We start from the raw sequence: 17,753 nt of genomic DNA, 5'->3' as shown, positions 1-17,753 counted from the left end.
TATATATATATATATATATATATATATTTGTTTTTTTGTTTGTTTTCCCTTTAATTGTATTTATTACTTATTTATTGTTATCTATGTTTTTTACTACTCTAATTTAATAATTTATTTATTTTTATATATCTCTCTCTCTCTCTCTCTCTCTATATATATATATATATGCCGGCAATCTATAGTAATTTGTATGTCATCTGTGTATTTATCTGCGGGAGGAACCGGGGCGTGGTTGGTGGCTCCTGTATGTGCGCTCAGTTCCATGCCGATTGTGATGTTTGTTTTTTTTTTGTTTTTTTTACTTTATTGCAGGTTATGAGATTACAAATATGAGCAGCTTCGTCACATATTCAATTCACCCTGCCACATTTATGCATTTTTTACAAGAGGCGGTGCCAACTTATAGGTGATTCTTTCCATTTCCTTAATCTCATCTACTGTTATTTTCGATTTGTTGATGCACGGTGAATTAACGTCCAACCAATTTCGTGTGATCTGTTTTAATGCAGCTACATATCACTGTATACATATATTTATCTCCTTCCTTCTCAATTTCTGATGGAATAATACCTAAAAGAATATTAACTGGTTTTAATGGCTTCTTTAAATAAAATGTACTGATGATTGGGATGTATGAAGGAAAGGTGAGCAGAACCTGGTGGAAGCACAGTTTGATACATGTGTAGGTAAGTTTGCCTCGGTACCTTGCTAGTTTTGAGAGTACGCCATCTTTCACACTCTTTGATACATGAGGCCCCAGCTCTGTATTATCACCTCTGTTGTGAAACATTTCTTCTTCAAACATTGCATGATAATAAAGACAATGCACTGTGGCCACTCACGTGAAGCAGAAAAAGAGCGTGGTGGAGCCAACCAGGAAGAAAGTGGCTGCTGACACCGGGACGTAGCGGGAGGGTCTCAGTGGTCTGCTGGGCTGGACAACGGCGTGGGGGAGAGGAGATGAGGACGGACCCCGCCCTCCACTCTTACTGCTGCCACCTGGCATCACTTCCTTTGTGTAGGAGTATGTGTCTTTTAAGCAACTGCTGCTATGCTGAGGAATGTATCATTCAGAGTTCCTTTAGGTGTGTTGCAATGAATGGATCAGTAGTATTGGCACAGAAATTAACAAGTGGTAAAAAGGAAACATATAAAGGATAAAATAGATGGAGGGATAATTGAGGAGGGCTTCTTCTTTCAGGTAGAAAAGAGGAAAATACTCTTCTTCACCACAATGAGATGAGGAGCAATTACGTGTTTTCTTAGGTCATTCCTGATGATCCTTTGTGTGTGTGTGTGTGTGTGTGTGTGTGTGTGTTTAAGTTCAAGTCGCAGAGATTGTAAATTGTAGGTGGTGTCTGGACAACTATCTCATACAAAAATTACAGGTAAATACACAACACTAGTTTGACTCTGTTCCACACAACATGTCAATCCATTACAAATACAAGCTAATAGAAACTAATCATTCTCACAGGTCAGTTTCCACAAAAGTAAAATCAGTCTAAAAAAAAAAAATATCTATTTGTTGTACAGCAAGGCGAATAAAGGCTGAGTGAAAAACATAATAAAAGTGCAATAAAAAAACATGACCGTGACTGAGATTTTAAAAAACTATTTTGATCCTTCCATTAAAACACAATAACTTAGTTCCTAAGTGTTTTGGTACTGTAAAGTCCAATCACATCGTGACAGACAGAAGACCTCAGCTAAAACTCCTCCCGTTTGATTCGATGGGTCTATAAATGGGAGTTTCGTGAGGTACAAGAGTTGGCAGAGGTAGGCCGTTTTGGTAGGTGATGGATTTACAAGATGGACCAAAAGAAACTGCACGACATGAAATGAGGCTGAAAGAAAGAGAAAATGGAGAGGGAAGCTTGGAAGAAAAAGGCTGGGATGACGACTGTCCTCAGTGTAGAAAAATTGCAGGTCAAGACCTCAAAGGGGAAATGGGCTTGTTTATAGCCTGTGCTAGCAGAATGTATGGAGAATCCCATTCATTTCACGTTTTTAGCACCCAGAGATGAGCAGTCTGGGCAGCCGTAGCAATGTTAGAAAATGTCTTGAAAATAAAATGTGACAACCCCTTGCTCTCTGTTAGAGGAGACTACGTGCTTTCAGTCCAGGACTCGTATTAGAAACAGCAGTCTGTAAACCGGCCAGTGGGGTAACCTGGTTTTCCTGTGTCGGGGCATCCCTAAACCCTGCCGGTGGCCAATTCAAACCACCTCACCTGCCAGTTGCCCCAGGGATGTGATTGGAAGATAAAAAGCAGGAAGTGGGCATGTGATTTTTTCCAAAACATCTGGGGGAAAATCCAGTAGAACATCCATTAGTGTACATGGAAATTCAATTTTTGAGAAAGAACTAAACTAACAGTCTTGATTTGGAGCGCTGGGGGGGTATGTGTGAGATAATTGTATTATTTCATACAAGCCAGCAATGGCAAAATAGAAAAACTCAGTTCTCCCACTGGTGTTCGTTATGTAACTGTCAGTCTTCCAGCTACAGGCCGATTTGTGTTTTGCCTTCTTTTCTTCTCCAGGGACTATCAGGGCCTTCCCTCTGACTCCATCCCCAGTGCAGAGCACTGAGGCTTGGATAACATGCTCCCACAACACTCCCCTGGAGGATACAGCCTCTCTGGAGCAACGTCCTAAATAGGACGTCAACAACAATTGGAAAAGCAGTAGCTTTTATGTCTGGAAGATGGTGATTCCTAGGGCCATTGTATCCTGAAGTGTTTGAGGTTTGAAGTATCCTGCTCCACCTTGAAAACAGAATCCAGTGCTGATCAGTGGGCTCCTCAACTGTTGACGTGAACCACTTTGCGTGTTTGAATGAAACACGGAGGTGGCACTAGTGAATAGGAATTTCAAAAGGCCGTCCAGGGTCACAAAAAAAAGTGAATCCAGTCTGGTTGGTCAGGATGCTGCACCTGCAGTAGCAATGAGAGGAACAAGAGTTGAGAAAAGATTCAATACTCTAGTCTGTAAACCTTTATTATACAGGTACAGTACATTCAGATTAGTTTGACTAGTTTTTTTCATGCTCACGTATGTTCAATAGCACCAATTCAAAGGAGTTTTGATCACTGGAAAAATGAACAGAACAGCCTTCTGAGAAAGTGGTTGTATGGTTTAATACAAATCTGTGCATTTTTTTTTTTTTTTACCAAAGTAACTATAGGGCCAGTGTCCCCTTCAGTCTCCAGCAGGTGGCTAAAGTAAAAGAAATAGATCCTTATTAGGGCAGGACCAAATAGTTAAAAGCATAATTTATAATGTTGACATTCAAATTAGATATCAGTACAACAGGATGACTCTGCCTAGTGTTAAAACTAAGTAGTAAGTATCCGGGTCTAATTTGTCTTATTGTCAGGTTGCTTCGGATTAGGTCAAAACTCGAATAGGAATGCACAGAATGGACTTGTCGTTCCTGAGACTAGTTCTTCTGGTTCCATAGTTCCTGGAACACTTTGGTTTCCTGAAACATTTTGGTCAAAAGGGCCATCAGTCAGTAGTTGCCCTTAAAACAGAAGGGATATGTTCATTTACAGTTCTTGCTGGTGGTAAAGAAACCAGGGCATGGGTCTGACAAAATCCAACCCATCTGTGATGGGTTTTTACAAGACACAGTTTTGGTAATCATTTTAGATGAGATATTAAAGACAATTGGAAAGTCAGTTGTCTTATATTGTCAACATCTGACTTTGAATCTCAGCACTACTGTTAGCTTAGAGTGCATTTTCCTATTTGGTGCAGTTAGTTTTTATGAAAGCTGTAAACTGAACAACCAGACAGGCTGACATATTGGCTGATATTACCCTACTGCAGATATGGATATTCACAGCTTCATGAAACCTTGAACCACAAGCAAGAGTCCTAGGGCATGCAGGGGAGGTAAAGCTTTCCTATGTATACGGACACTAGGGCTATTTCCACTACCGCCCAATACCCGGAGTGAGGCGCATTTCACTCGCCGAAACGCCCCTAATTTGAATATGAGCTGTCCGGATCAGACTTTTTTCATCCCTGACAAAGAGCAGGGGCTTTTTTCTCCCCTTTAAAAAGGCCCAGTTGCTGATCTGGGCAAAGGAAGTGTCCCTGCTTTAATCATTTTAATTAATTAGTTAGATTATATATTACAGATTATAACTATAACATCTTGACACACAGGGCTGAGCTGTAACTATAATAAATCTTCAGGTTCCCAGCTTTCAGATGGTGCATACTTATTCAATGTGGCATTTACTGTTAATCTGCTATCTCACCATAAATATTAAGATAAACAGAAAATTAATGTTGTGTTTATGTTATGAATGTCTACTACTATTAGACTATATCAGATTTGTTTAATTCACAAATATTGATATCAGTGCTGGCTTTAGGTATCCTGTATCAAGTATAGTTATAGTTTCCTCTACACATACAACTATATATTAGTGTATATCTATATCTATGTACATCTCTATATATAGATATAGATATTATACACACATATATATGTCGCAGAACAAGGTGAAAGGAGATGATAGTGACGTGCAACAGAGCAGCACCAGTGCTAATAGGCTGCACAGTTAGCTCTGCAGCAGTATGTGTTCGGTTACCGACCTCTGTTTGTTTACAATCAGCAGTGGACACTTTGTGTACAGGAAGCTATGTCTGTTTGTTTACAACAACGAGTGGACAATTTGTGTACAGTTAGGATGCCGTTTTGTTTACAATAAGCGGTGGATACTCTGTGCACAATTGGCATGCCGGTTTGTTTACAATAAGCGGCGAACACTTTGTATACAGTAAGCGATGGCATCCGTAGTTGTGCATGTTACTGAACATGATTTGATTGCTGTCGGACTCAGTGGGAGGCGTGTTTCTGATGATACGTCACATACTTTATGCCTTGCAGGGATGGCCGATTCATAGTGGTCCCTCTTCCAACAGTCCCACCAATTCTACGCCACTGTTACGACCTCTGAAGAGCTGCTTTTGGCGCTTTCTATGCAGGTGAGACGTTACGGAACCATAAATGTTGCGGGTTGAAACAGCAGTTTGAAAAGGCCTATGGTCAAGATGACCTGCTGCCTGCTGAAGTTCAAAGCAAGCTTCAGAATGGGGAGTTAACCGACTTTGAACGTGGCATGGTTGTTGGTGCCACACGGGCTGGTCTGAGTATTTCACAAACTGCTGATCTACGCACAACAATCTCTAGGGTTTACAGAGAATGGTCTGAAAAAGAGAAAATATACAGTGAGCGGCAGTTCTCTGGGCCAAAATGCCTTGTGATGCCAGAGGTCAGAGGGTAATGGCCAGACTGGTTCGATATGATAGAGAATCAACAGTAATTCAAATAAGAAGAAGAAAACGTGATATGTTGGGCTGGATTGGAAAATAGAGGAAGACAGAGCAAGGGGCGAAGAGAAGAGACAGGCCAGAGAAAATGTCAGAAAGTAGGTGATTATTTGTCTCCAAAGTTTGGGATTATTTCGAAATGGAATAAAACAAAAACTCTGCACAGTTTTGCATGTCAAAAACCACACTAGTTTACCACAATACCATGTAAATAATGAGTGGAAAAATACTTGATTACTAAAATAAATTGATAACTGCAGCCCAATTTAAGTGAGTGAGTGAAAGCATTAGAAAATCAGAATGTGAAATCAATAAGTCATGCTCTCAACTTGAAAAACTGTGCGCTTGAATAAAACAACATAGTTTTCAGAGGACCAGAGTATTGAGTGTACACACTACACTTTTCAACAAGAGATTATCTACAGTGAAAGCCTATTATAGGACAATGTGTTGTACGTGTCTTCAATGAGAACACTTTTGCTGTGCAGGACTTAAGTCTGAGCAGAGCTGTACACAGCTCAACTGCTCCTCTTAAAATCAGCACCTTCACCAGAGGAGACAGGCAGAGACAGTGCCTGTGCACAGTTGTTCACTTTATGAATTTGAGACTTCAACCCTTCAATCAATAGGCAAATGAGTTCACCTGTTCAGGCCAGACATGATGGATTGACCTGTCTTCTTACACTTTATCTTACTTTTGCTCCATTCATCCAGTCCTTAAGGGCCCGTAATGCTGCATTTAAATCTGGGGACACTGCAGCATACAGTCTGGCTATGAAAAAAGTCCCAGGGATCAGGGAGACAAAGAGGCTGTTTGCGCAGATATGTCACAATGACCCCTCTCTACCAGATGAACTAAACAATGAACGGTTTGAGACCAACAAACGACTCAGGTGCAGGTGCACCGCCATCAACCAGCCAACAGATTCAGGCGACCCCCCACCCCCTCTTGTCTCTTCTCGTTTTTCTGGTTTCAAGCTTTCGTTTGCCAGCACTTCAGAGCAAATGACACACTGTGGATATTCTGTGTTGTTTTTTGTCATGCACGAAAAGCCATACTTCAAGAAGTCAGGTTGATATTTACGGAGCCTAGCCGGTGTCGGCCCCACTGCCCTCCGTTTCTCAGCTGGTGGTCCCGTTAGTCTTTCTGCTGGTCGACCTGTGACCCCTGCTGCTGCTACTGCTGCTGACCCAAGTCTGGAGCTTTTCTTTGCAGCCATCACTCCATTTTTCCAGCATCAGTTATGGCTAGCTGCTAGCAAACTGCAGCTGCGGTAAAGCAAGAACGCGCCAGTTTTTTTTCTTTTTGTTTGTTTATTTTTTCCGCTGTGCTCACTGAACAGAATCTCACGCACACAGTTCAGATCATAGTTGATACAACGAATTCTGGACTAATAATGAAGCAGAGAACAACTAAAACATCTCCCTGTCTGAAATTATGTCATTTAATATTAATTTTTATTCATATTTTTTCCAAAATGATTTGGCGACCCCCAGACATCATCTCGCGACCCCAATTGGGGTTGGGATCCCAAGGTTGAGAATGGCTGTTCTAAAGGACTGTAGAGAGAAACTGAAAGATGATTTTGAAGACATTATAAACATCCTGCTCAGCTTAAAAACCGTCTCCCTGAGAAGCTGGACCTAACTACAGTTTGCTGACAGAAACAACCAATCCACAGATGCCATCTCCACCATTACTCTTACCTAGATTGACCTCTATAGGGCAGTCAAGAACAGGTAAGAGCTTCATGTTGAAAGTTCATTTATTGATACTATCCATTTTAAATGGCTGTATTGTTGCATATATCGTATCAAATAAAATTCAAATAAAATTGAGTCTATTTAACAGGCTAAACAAACTCAAAATGCAGTCTGAACATTGGTGGCATTATTGCACATTGTTACACAGTACAGTGTAACATATTAATATTGCTCACTCTCATACTAACATTTCTCTAAATGTCTAAAAGCTTGCATAAATTGCAGCTAGCGTGTGTGACATCGGACTCACTCACTTGGAAAAAGTTCCATATGGCAGACATGTTGATGGTGTGTGTAGGTGCATGCAGGCTGCATGACCACAACACAACACTTCTTCGTTTTAAACCGGCAGCTTTTCGGCGCACTACCGCCACCTTTGGATCCGGAATGTATATCACACCATAACAAACACTTGTAAAGCACATGTATAGTGCGATCGGTGATTTTAACCTTTGATCTGATTTTTCGATCGAACGTTTTTTCATCATATCGGGCCAATCCGATCAGTTGCCGATCGATTGGCGTCATCCCTAGTTGATGGTGCTGTGTGGAGAGGGTCCGCAACTTAAGTTCCTGGGAGCTCATATAGCTGACGACCAGGGGGGTGTTCTATCAACACAGCTAGACAAACCGCGGCTTCATTGAAAAAGCCTGGTTAAAATTAACACCAACTTTCACTTGAGGTTTAAGTCGTTCTACTAACACAGCTCAGCTCAGCAGAGTCTAGTCAACGCTAACTCAACCCAGGTTAGACAAGACAGCATTGTGTGCAAATGCGGAGTTTATAAGCAGCCCGTATTAATCAATTGTGCAACAGCCGGAAACAGCCAATAAGATGACGCAAAAAGTGGTGAAAAGCAACACTGAAGGATCTTTATGAAGGATATCAAGTGAGTCACAAAAAGAGCGCTGCTTTTTCCTCAGCGACCGTGCAAATGATGCTGTTGGAGCTTTATAAGCAATATAAAGTGACAGTCACAATAAAAGACAATACTGCTCCCAGTAACAGCCAGGGAGATGGCATGGCAAAAAAATTGCAGACTGATAACAGATGTATTTTCACAATTATGATGTAGGCTAACTTGGGAGAACTCACAACTACAATGAATTTACATTTAATTGGCCTAACTTGGTGAAGTAACCCTGTCCTATATTAATTATTCTGATACATCTCAACAGGAGAAATCTGAACAGCCATAAAAGGACTTGGACAACTGAAAACGTAATAATGTTTGGGCTGTATCGTCATTCTACAGAGTGTGTATAATAACCATGCACCTTGCTGCAGGACACAGCTGGAACAACTACAGCAGCAAGCAATGATGAAACGGAGAAATTAAATAATAATTGGCAACTAATCAGCTACTCTTTGACACGTTTTCTTTTACAGGATGTCGGCGCGATCTGCAAGCGTCATACGTTTATGGGAAATGAAAAACAAAAACTTGATATGGAGACAAAAAGCTAAAATGTGATGAATTAAGTTGGAGATAAAGAAACTAGAGAATGATGTCAGTATACATTTTACCAGAGCAGCAGCAGAAGTCCTGGTTTAGACTGTATTTAGTGCGTTTGGGTTTTTTTGTCTTAACAGCTAGAACAAAATTAATAAATAAAGAACACTAAAAAACTTTTGCACACTTTCACAACAGAGCTTGATAAAGGCTGTACACAATACAACAGTAAAGACAAAACATGCAGTATCGGCTCTATCGCACGGCACAATAAATCATTTTATTGCACAAAGTGCCGACTACAGATGTACCCAATCAGTAGGCTCGATAAAGTGTTAACGTACAGCATAACATAGACCTGCATCAGACAGAAAATTATCACATTAATGGCGATTGTTGTTTCAATACCACGGACAGCTCATGCGTAACAGAAACTGCGCAGATCTACGGCAACCAGTTAGTGTGGAAGCCTTTAGACTTTCTGTTGTCTCACGCCAGTGTTTACTTGTACTGTTTAAGGTTGAGCTGCCAGACGTTGTGAGAAATAAAGCACGACGCGGTCCGAGCCGCAATATAACGACCACCCGTGTCCGACTGGTCCCTCCTCCGCCCTTCATCATCATAAACAACACAACGCAGAGTCCCAGGGTGTGGAGAGGCTCATCCCACACGGGCCGGGTTACAAATACATTACATTACTGGCTACGCGTCTGGACTACACTATTGTTTGGTTTTCTCAAGATCTCAAATTAATTATATCGTTATCTTGGGAAAACAACTGTCTTTTTTTTTCAAGTAAAGCAGCAATGTCCTTATAATGAAGCCCCAGGTCAAAATATAGCCGAACTAACTCCTGTAATGTCATTGTCATACAGAAACAAGCTGAAATGCAGAGGGTGTTCTTACAGACACCATGCGCGCATGCAATATGCATCTCATGCTCACGAGAAAAGTGCCAAAGTTTTTTTTTTATTTTCACCATGTCCCTTTAGGGGCCCCGTACGAAAGAGAAGTGTGAACTGAAAAAGCAGGTCATACATCTCAGGAAACAACTAATTGAGATGAAAAAACGAAACAACAAATTCAAAAGGAAAGAGAAGAGGTTAATGGCAAGACAAAAAATTCAAGCAAAGGTGGTCCAAGAAACTGTCAACAGAAAGGAAGCAAGCAGTTGTCAACTTTCTGTCCAGAGATGAAAATAGTTGTCTTCTAGGTGGAAAAAAAAGACAGCATCACCAAAAAAAAAATGAAAATACAAAGAAGAGATTTAACAAAGTCCCTCCTTGAGCTCCATGCACAGTATCAAACAGGTAGAACAGCATCTCTCCATATCCTTCAGACAGTTTGCCAGAAAATGGCCTTTTTATATCACTGAGCCAAAGACCATGGATAGAGATACTTGTGCACATTCAGATTTTTATTATCAAATATGAAATATTTGTTCAACACAAAGTGCATTTATGTTTGAGATTTTTCATGTTTCCAAAAAATTTATTAAATTGTTTTATTTGTATTGTTATTATTGTGATTTCATTATTACCGGATGTAATTCTATGTTTTTTAATAAAAGTATTGTTTATTGACGTATTTATTGACCTAGATTTATTATATAATATCTTCATGTCATTTGGTGTGACCACTCATGTGGTGCGAGCAATAAAAGTAGTAACTGTACTGAATTCAAAATATAATATCTAGTTTCTGTAGCTGAAATATTAATCACTGATCCAGTATACTGAAGTGACTGGTAGCTTTTATTTTTTCAAATCCGTTTAATGTAATTTAGAAGAATTATTGTTGTGTCAGTACAATTATGAACGGGACTGTAACATTATGGAACAAAAATATGAAATCATAAATGACAAAATATCAAAAGAAATTGAAATACTTTGTTTCTAAACACTTTAAATAACTAAGAACTTGTAAAAAAAACAAACAATGTTAAGCACATTATGGAAAATAACTCATTTTAAGATAAATCACAGTCGCACTACATGATATATTGGCCATGGCCAATTCATATAGATGAAAAACGCACAAAAAACGCTTTATTTCCTTTTTTATTTTAATTTCAGTGTGCACAACATTCCGAATGTTTGAACAATTGCGATAGACATGCTATTTTTTTGTAGTTTAAATTTGGCCTGTTGAAAATCCTTATACGTCATTGACCCACATGCTTAGCTTTCAATTAAAGGGTTCACTCCAAAAGTTGCATGAATTAAAAGATGGAATAACTGAAATGGGTGTGTAAATTCATGCCTCGTCACATTGTGAGGTAAAAGGTCTAAACCAGACTGTAACATTAAAAAAAACTGAGTCTAAACTTTCCGCACGGACATGACAAAAGTGACGTGCGAGCGAACATAAACATGGCGGAACTGACTTCTGGGATTTTCTTTCCGCCCATCAGAAACAGTTTGACACACAGCTAAAGTTAGCTCGACAGTTAGCCTGCCCCGGAGCAGGCTAGTTTGGCGGTATAAGTTACCATGGGTACTGAGCGGGGAGTCACATAAACCACTTTAATTGAACGCATCTGTCACTTAAATTAGTGAGACTTATCATAATAAGCCAGGCTTTTACCTAGTCCACCTTGATGGAACACCCCTTCTGAGTCACCTGACCTCTACCATCAACAACACAGCTTCCATCAAAACAGCCCAGCAGTAGGGCTGTCAACCAATATTCGAAATTCAAATATATATTCAAATATTTTTTTTAGGGCCAGGACTTTCATGCGTTAATTAAGATTAATTAATTACACAAAAATTAACGCCTTAAAAAATGTACACATTTTAATCACACTTATTTTTGCACCGCGGAACGTTTCTCACTGGATGAGTTTCAGGCGGACCGATTACACTGGAGCACCAACTAGCGTTCATGAGTTCAGACAACAACAAACCACAGTGAACATGAAGGAAGAAGCTGATGAGAGCGCTTTGGTTGGCCCCATGGATGATGGGACATTTTGTTACAAAAAACCAACGGATGGAAGCGTCGATAAGAGCATGGTTGTGTTGCTATGCAACAAGGAATTCACATATCACCGCAGCACATCGAGCCTCAAATATCACCTCAATGCAAAACATGTAGCAGCTAGTGTCTAAATATACTATTGCTACACTTGATGGCAAAAATTGCGCTGGTCTGTTGGACTTGAACAAAAATAAACAATATTTTTGTTGCTAAAGCTTATGTATTCAGTCATTATTCAATGGTAGACTAAAAATCCATGTGAAAAAAAATTACTTCTCACTGTTCTCAGGTCAAATATTTATATGCGATTAAAATGCGATTAATTTCGATTAATTAATTACAAAGCCTCTTATTAATTAGATTAATTTTTTTAATCGAGTCCTAGCCCTAATTTTTTTTAAACGAAGATTCGGTTGTGAAAATTAATATTTGACTGTGGAAAAAACACATCAGTGGCTGCTTTAAGAGTGGGCGCACTGCATGACATGTCAGGGACAGGTCTCAGGAGCTGCATTTGCACAGCGTCACTCACTGCTGAAAGTGACCAGGGTTGTCAGACTCACTACAGCTCTGGCTGGCGTGTCCCCCTAAACTCACAACAGACACTCCCCACAGAGACCATTTATTACAGGACTTGCCAGCAGTCAATAATCAGTAGGGATGACTATATGGCGCTTTATATCCAACACAATTAGGATCTAGTCTGTCCAGCTACTTACAGTTCCTCGTCGCTCCCTGAACCACCATCTGATCCTCCCTCCCTCACTCACTCACGTCCTGGACTTATTCTGTGATTTTCCTCTTTTCATTCCTGACCGGCCCGTTTCAATTTTTTCCTTTACACGCCCAGTGTCTTCTCTCTTTCTCTCGCCTGCTCGTACGCACGCTCCTGATTCACACAGAGACATTTGCTTTATGCACTGCAGGTCCCCACTGGTTTGATTATTTACCGTTTCAAGTCAAAGAAAAGTTGCTGTTCCATGTTTATCACAGCACAGCTCGCTCGGACCGTTCAATGACAGACATTCTATATCTTTGCAATAAATTAATTTCATCATTCAGTATTGCAGGTTTTCCTCAAATAACTGTTTTTGATCATCATACATCCTAATTTTTGACCCATGTTGTGCATTAGAAGGTGTTTATATGTTGTGCATCAATTCACCAATCACCAATTTAAAATCTGACAAAGAAAACACAAATATTAACTATCTTATTTTCTTAAATTGGTGTTTTTCCAATGGAAATTATTATTTGTTGCTCTAGTCTCAAATGTTAAAAGATGTGATTTTCCAATGTAATCTAGTGTTTCCAACAACAGTTACACATATACTCAAATTGCCAATTTAATCACTTTTTGTATAAATAATCTTCTAATGCACAAGGTTATTTTTGACCCATGTGTGTAATACAAAAAACATACACAAGTATGAAAGGAAAAATAGATATAATGATCTGATAATCTGTTGTAATAAAAAAAAGATATTCAAACACACAGCCAGCATGAAACAACAAGAGAAATGAATGCGGGTCATTTTTGATCCATGATCTGCATTAGAAGGTAAATATGTTGTGCATCAAAGGGTTAAATCAGTATGCACATCGCACATAGAGAGAGAGAGGCGGGCGAGTGAGAGAGAGGTCTAAGTTTTACAGTTAGTTCATTTATTTAACTTTTGTTTAGGTATGTTTCATGGTAAAACTTAAATAAAAATATCTATTTAAGTAGGTATGTCTCATATGAGTTTCTCCTCCTGTTATTGCGTAATGGGCATGCGCAAATATTCAAATGGTTTGAGCCTATGTGTTTTTTAGAGCGAATATTCGAATGTCATTTTGGAGCAATTTTGACAGCCCTACCCAGCAGTGTCTCGCCCCTTCAGAGTCTCAGAAAGGCAGGTTTTTCCCACTCCTTCACTACCTCCATCCTTAAGGACCCTCACCACCCTCCCACAGCCTGTTCTCCCTGGATGCATTACCCTGCTAATTCATAACTGTGCATGCTTGATAAATCACATGAAGGATTTTCTTATTTTCCTCTTATTGCTTTGTACAAGAACAAATATAAGATGAATATGAAAGGTATGGAGGGGATTTATAAAGTGCACCCTTCTATTCAACCTAAAAGCCATTCAGGATATGGCTTCCTGTTTATTACCCAGTATTAGCTTAAACTTGGCAGGCAGTCACAATATGACATGGCAAGGCCAAAATTAACATTTGTAGCTCTGTCAAATGGACCTGGTAACCCATGATGTCCAATACTCCTGTGCAATAAGGGATGTAAAAATCGTGGACTGTATTAACAAATAAAAATAAAATTAAATAAATGACAGCAGATTACATTCAGAGAGTAAACATAGAATGAGACCTTAATAAGTGCTTTATATATAAATGCTGCCCTTACTTGGGTTGTCATATTTAGTTATCTTGTAAGGTTCATTATTCATTTCTCATATAATTATATTTATTTCAGAAAAAGATTGTCCTATTTTATTTCATAGGCTATTAATATTAAGGATATTTTCTATTTAAATGTGCACTTTATGGAGCTTTAATTTTTTTAAAAAAAGGTCCTCCTGTTGTTTTACAGTATTTATGTTCACTTAAATAAACCATTTCAATAAAACTACTTGTGACATGTCATATTTGGCTTTAACTTTGACTGAACATTTGCTCTCACTTTGTGATAAAAATATCGGGATATATATCGTATGTCGATATTCAGCCTAAATATATCGGGACTTTTGGTCCATATCGCTCAGCCCTAAACAGACACCATGTCTGCTCTACAATGCTGTAGGTGCTTGAAAATCCCCAGACACAAAGGCACCTTCTTATATCTCAAAGGAGCCTACAGCACTGCCAGCACTTCCACACATAGATCCTGGGTGTGTATGGCCTGCTGCAGTCACGGCAGTGCTGGAGCATCACTACATGCACCAAATAAAACGATGCCTTGCCAACAACCTAATTTCCTGACCACGAGTCTCCAATTCTGGATTGCCATTTTAGTGAAATGTTGCAGCGTTGCACCTTACTAACGTGTAGAAGGCAGGAAGAGGATGCAGCTGAGCCAGGTGACAGGGACAGGTGGCAACTCTGATCTGTCAAACGGCCCAGCAGCGTCTGGTTGGACAGCTAGTGGACACCACTCAGTCTAAACATGAGCCATTCACTTTCAAAGGGTCGTCACTACACTACAATTGTGATTAGCAAGTGTACATCAACATATCACAACACAAATCGGCGTGCATATATAATGGTGCAGTCAGGGCTTCAATGGATCCAGGTAAACCACATCCAGCCCACAGTGGACCTTGGGTTTTAGTGAAGCTGGGTTTGGGACGAACAATGAGGATGATAATAGCTACACACCTGGGATTAGTTAATTGCTTTTTACTAATCCCACAATGGGGAAATTTAACCCATCCTTTTTTCTTTTTTTTTTTTTACACACAAGTGAACACACCATGCAAGGAGCAGTGGGCAGCACATTACTGCGCCCGATGAAAAGCAAAGTGACACTATAAGTCAAATCCCGGTGTTCCCTTTAATGGCAGTGCTGACGGTAACGTTAACGAGTCCATCAGGATGAAAGGGAAGAAGGGTGGAGATAACTAGCGTTAACGGTATTAGCATCATAATAATGAGAATCATCTCAAAGGATATAGGGGAAATGTATTACATATAAGATTAGTCACATCAAAGCAGAGCTAACTGATGGTTGGTTGGTGTAAATAGTAAGGTTCAGTACTGTATGAGCTTAACATTTACATTAGCTAGCCTAAAGCTAACGGCTCTCCTGTGGTTAGCGCTGGCTAGCAGCAGGCTACCACACCACTTCACCTGTACGGAGGCTTTACTCTGGTTCTGGGTCCAAGCCCGGTGACCGGGCCGTGCCAGTCCTGGTGCTGTAGGTTCCTCTTGTGATAATAATCAGCAGAGACAGCTCCTGAGCGTTACATCCATTTATATCCATGCGACTCATTCAGCGGTGACAGCGACCTGTAACGTCACGAATCTTGCTGTGGTGGCTACCGTTAGCTAGTCCGGTACCGAGCTGGTACACATACCGTTAATGTTGACTAGCTAGCCACACACACATACGGCTGACGTTTCTACTACCCACCTAGCTCTACTGTTAGCTGGGTGGAAGCTGCTTGCCTTGTCACTTCACTTTAAAATAGCTCGCATCTGTTTGCAGGCCAGTTTACAAATACGTCAGCTAAATAGAAGAAAATCAGGTGACAATAATCCCACAATAACTGTGTGTTCTTCTCATATGTCAAAATAAATTGGGGGATAAGAGATTTCCAGCGGCCGACATATTTGTCAGTACTACAAAACTCTAATGCCTCGGTACAACAGCAGGATTGTCGCAATAGAAATAGCGCTGATTGGACGGTAACGATGTCAATCAAGCTATAGCGTATCCTATTGGTTCTCCGGCAGTGACCCTCCCTCCTTTACAGTAACGTCATGATTGCACTAAATCGTGATTAAATGTATTCCCCAGCACAGCAACACAGAGTCCGGTCAGGGACTGGCTGGTCCGGGACTGGCTGGCTGAGCCCCACCAGGGACAACGCCTGCTGATGGAATAATTTATTGTCGCTTGCGATCACATAAACTGTCTGACATGAGATTTTAATCCTCTCATGTGACAAAGTGACACACTAACCTGTGCTTGTGTTGTGTGTATGTGTTTATTCTCATGATGTGGACACACACACACACACACACACACACACACACACACACACTGCGTTTATCCTCAGAGGACCTGCTGTCATTTTAATCTCCCCTTTGTGTTGCCACACAACCAAACTCCACATTAACCCTTAGGTCACTTTAGACCCATGTGAATCAGAGTTTTTATTTTCTATATCTTTGCAATAAATTAATTTCGCCATTCAGTATTCCAGGTTTTCCTCAATCAACTTGTTTTTGATCATCATACATCCTATTTTTTTGTTTTCATTTCTTACTTTTTGAATAAAAACCCTTTTTGTATCATTACGCTTCTAATGCACAACATTGGTCAAAAATTTCATTATGGGGTATTGTGTGTATCATTTTAATGAAAATTAATGAATGAATTTTGGAATAAGGTTGTAACATAACACAATGTGGAAAATGTGAAGCGCTTCCAAATACACTGTATGTGTGACAAAATTATATTATAAACATGTTAAATATATTAAATTGATGAGTGTTTGGCCCCTCTTACTGCTAAAGTAACTATTTGAAACAAATAACTATCATAGTATTAGGTCATTTAATTTTAAATCAAATTTGGATGTATTAGTCATTTTTGACCCATGTGTGTAAAATTTATAAAATAATACAAAAACTATTTTTTTCATAAAGTATGAAAGGAAAAATGCATATAATGATCTGTTGTATTTAAAAATATATATATATTCAAAGAATACTATTTAAAAAGATAGAGCAAAGAAACACACAGCCAGCATGAAGTAACATAGAAGTAGCTTCTGGTCTCAGCCACCTTCTTGTCTGTACTTGACTATGGCGATGTTGTATACATGTCAGCTTCAGCCACCTGCCTACAATCTTTAACTCCTGTGTACCACTGTGCCCTGAGATTCATCACTGGCTGTAGCCGCCTCACCCACCATTGTGAACTCTACGCTAAAGCTGGCATGCCCTCCCTTACTGTAAGACGTCATATGCACTGGATGACCATGATCTATAAGGCTCTTCTTGGCCTGCTTCCCATATACCTATGCACTTTCCTTAAGAGATCTGGTAGCCGTTATGACCTCAGATCCAATGATATTGTGCACCTTTCTGTCCCTCGTGTCTGGACCGAAAAAGGTAAAAAAGCTTTCAGTTTCTCTGCCCCCTCTGCTTGGAATACCCTTCAATCTGAGCTGAAACTATCAGAATTTATTCCTTTGGGAGCATTTCGCACAACTCTCAAAAAACGTCAATGTAAATCTTTTGCACAGTGCTCATGTTCCTAATTTGCTACTGTATTTATCACTGCTGCACTTTATACTGCTTATTTATAGTACCTATTTATACCGCCTATTCACTCGCACTTTAGTACTTATGTACATATTACTTACATATGTTGGACTTTTCGCTGCCTGTTTATTGTTATTGTTCGTCTGTCTTGTAACTTTTGACGTGTGCTGCTGCCTTCTTGGCCAGGTCACCCTTGTAAAAGAGGTCT

The 17,753-nt window shown here is 39.8% G+C and overlaps 1 protein-coding gene across 1 annotated transcript in view; it reads right to left on the bottom strand.

The window, feature by feature from the left end:
• Positions 1-15,906, bottom strand: part of zdhhc5a (zinc finger DHHC-type palmitoyltransferase 5a) — a 55,896-nt gene extending 39,990 nt beyond the window's left edge. Inside the window, exons 1-2 of the mRNA XM_059334415.1 lie at positions 15,401-15,906; positions 843-2,938 (exon numbers count right to left, since the gene is read on the bottom strand). Of these exons, the coding sequence (XP_059190398.1) occupies positions 843-1,006 (164 nt within the window). The 5' untranslated portion in view covers positions 1,007-2,938; positions 15,401-15,906. The remainder of the gene's footprint in view (positions 1-842; positions 2,939-15,400) is intronic.
• Between the last annotated feature and the right edge of the window lie 1,847 nt (positions 15,907-17,753).

Source organism: Centropristis striata, chromosome 1 (assembly GCF_030273125.1).
Source record: "Centropristis striata isolate RG_2023a ecotype Rhode Island chromosome 1, C.striata_1.0, whole genome shotgun sequence".
NCBI classification, from domain to species: Eukaryota; Metazoa; Chordata; class Actinopteri; order Perciformes; family Serranidae; genus Centropristis; species Centropristis striata.
The sequence above is the reverse complement of the archived record's forward strand: the minus strand, read 5'-3'. Positions and strand labels throughout refer to the sequence as shown.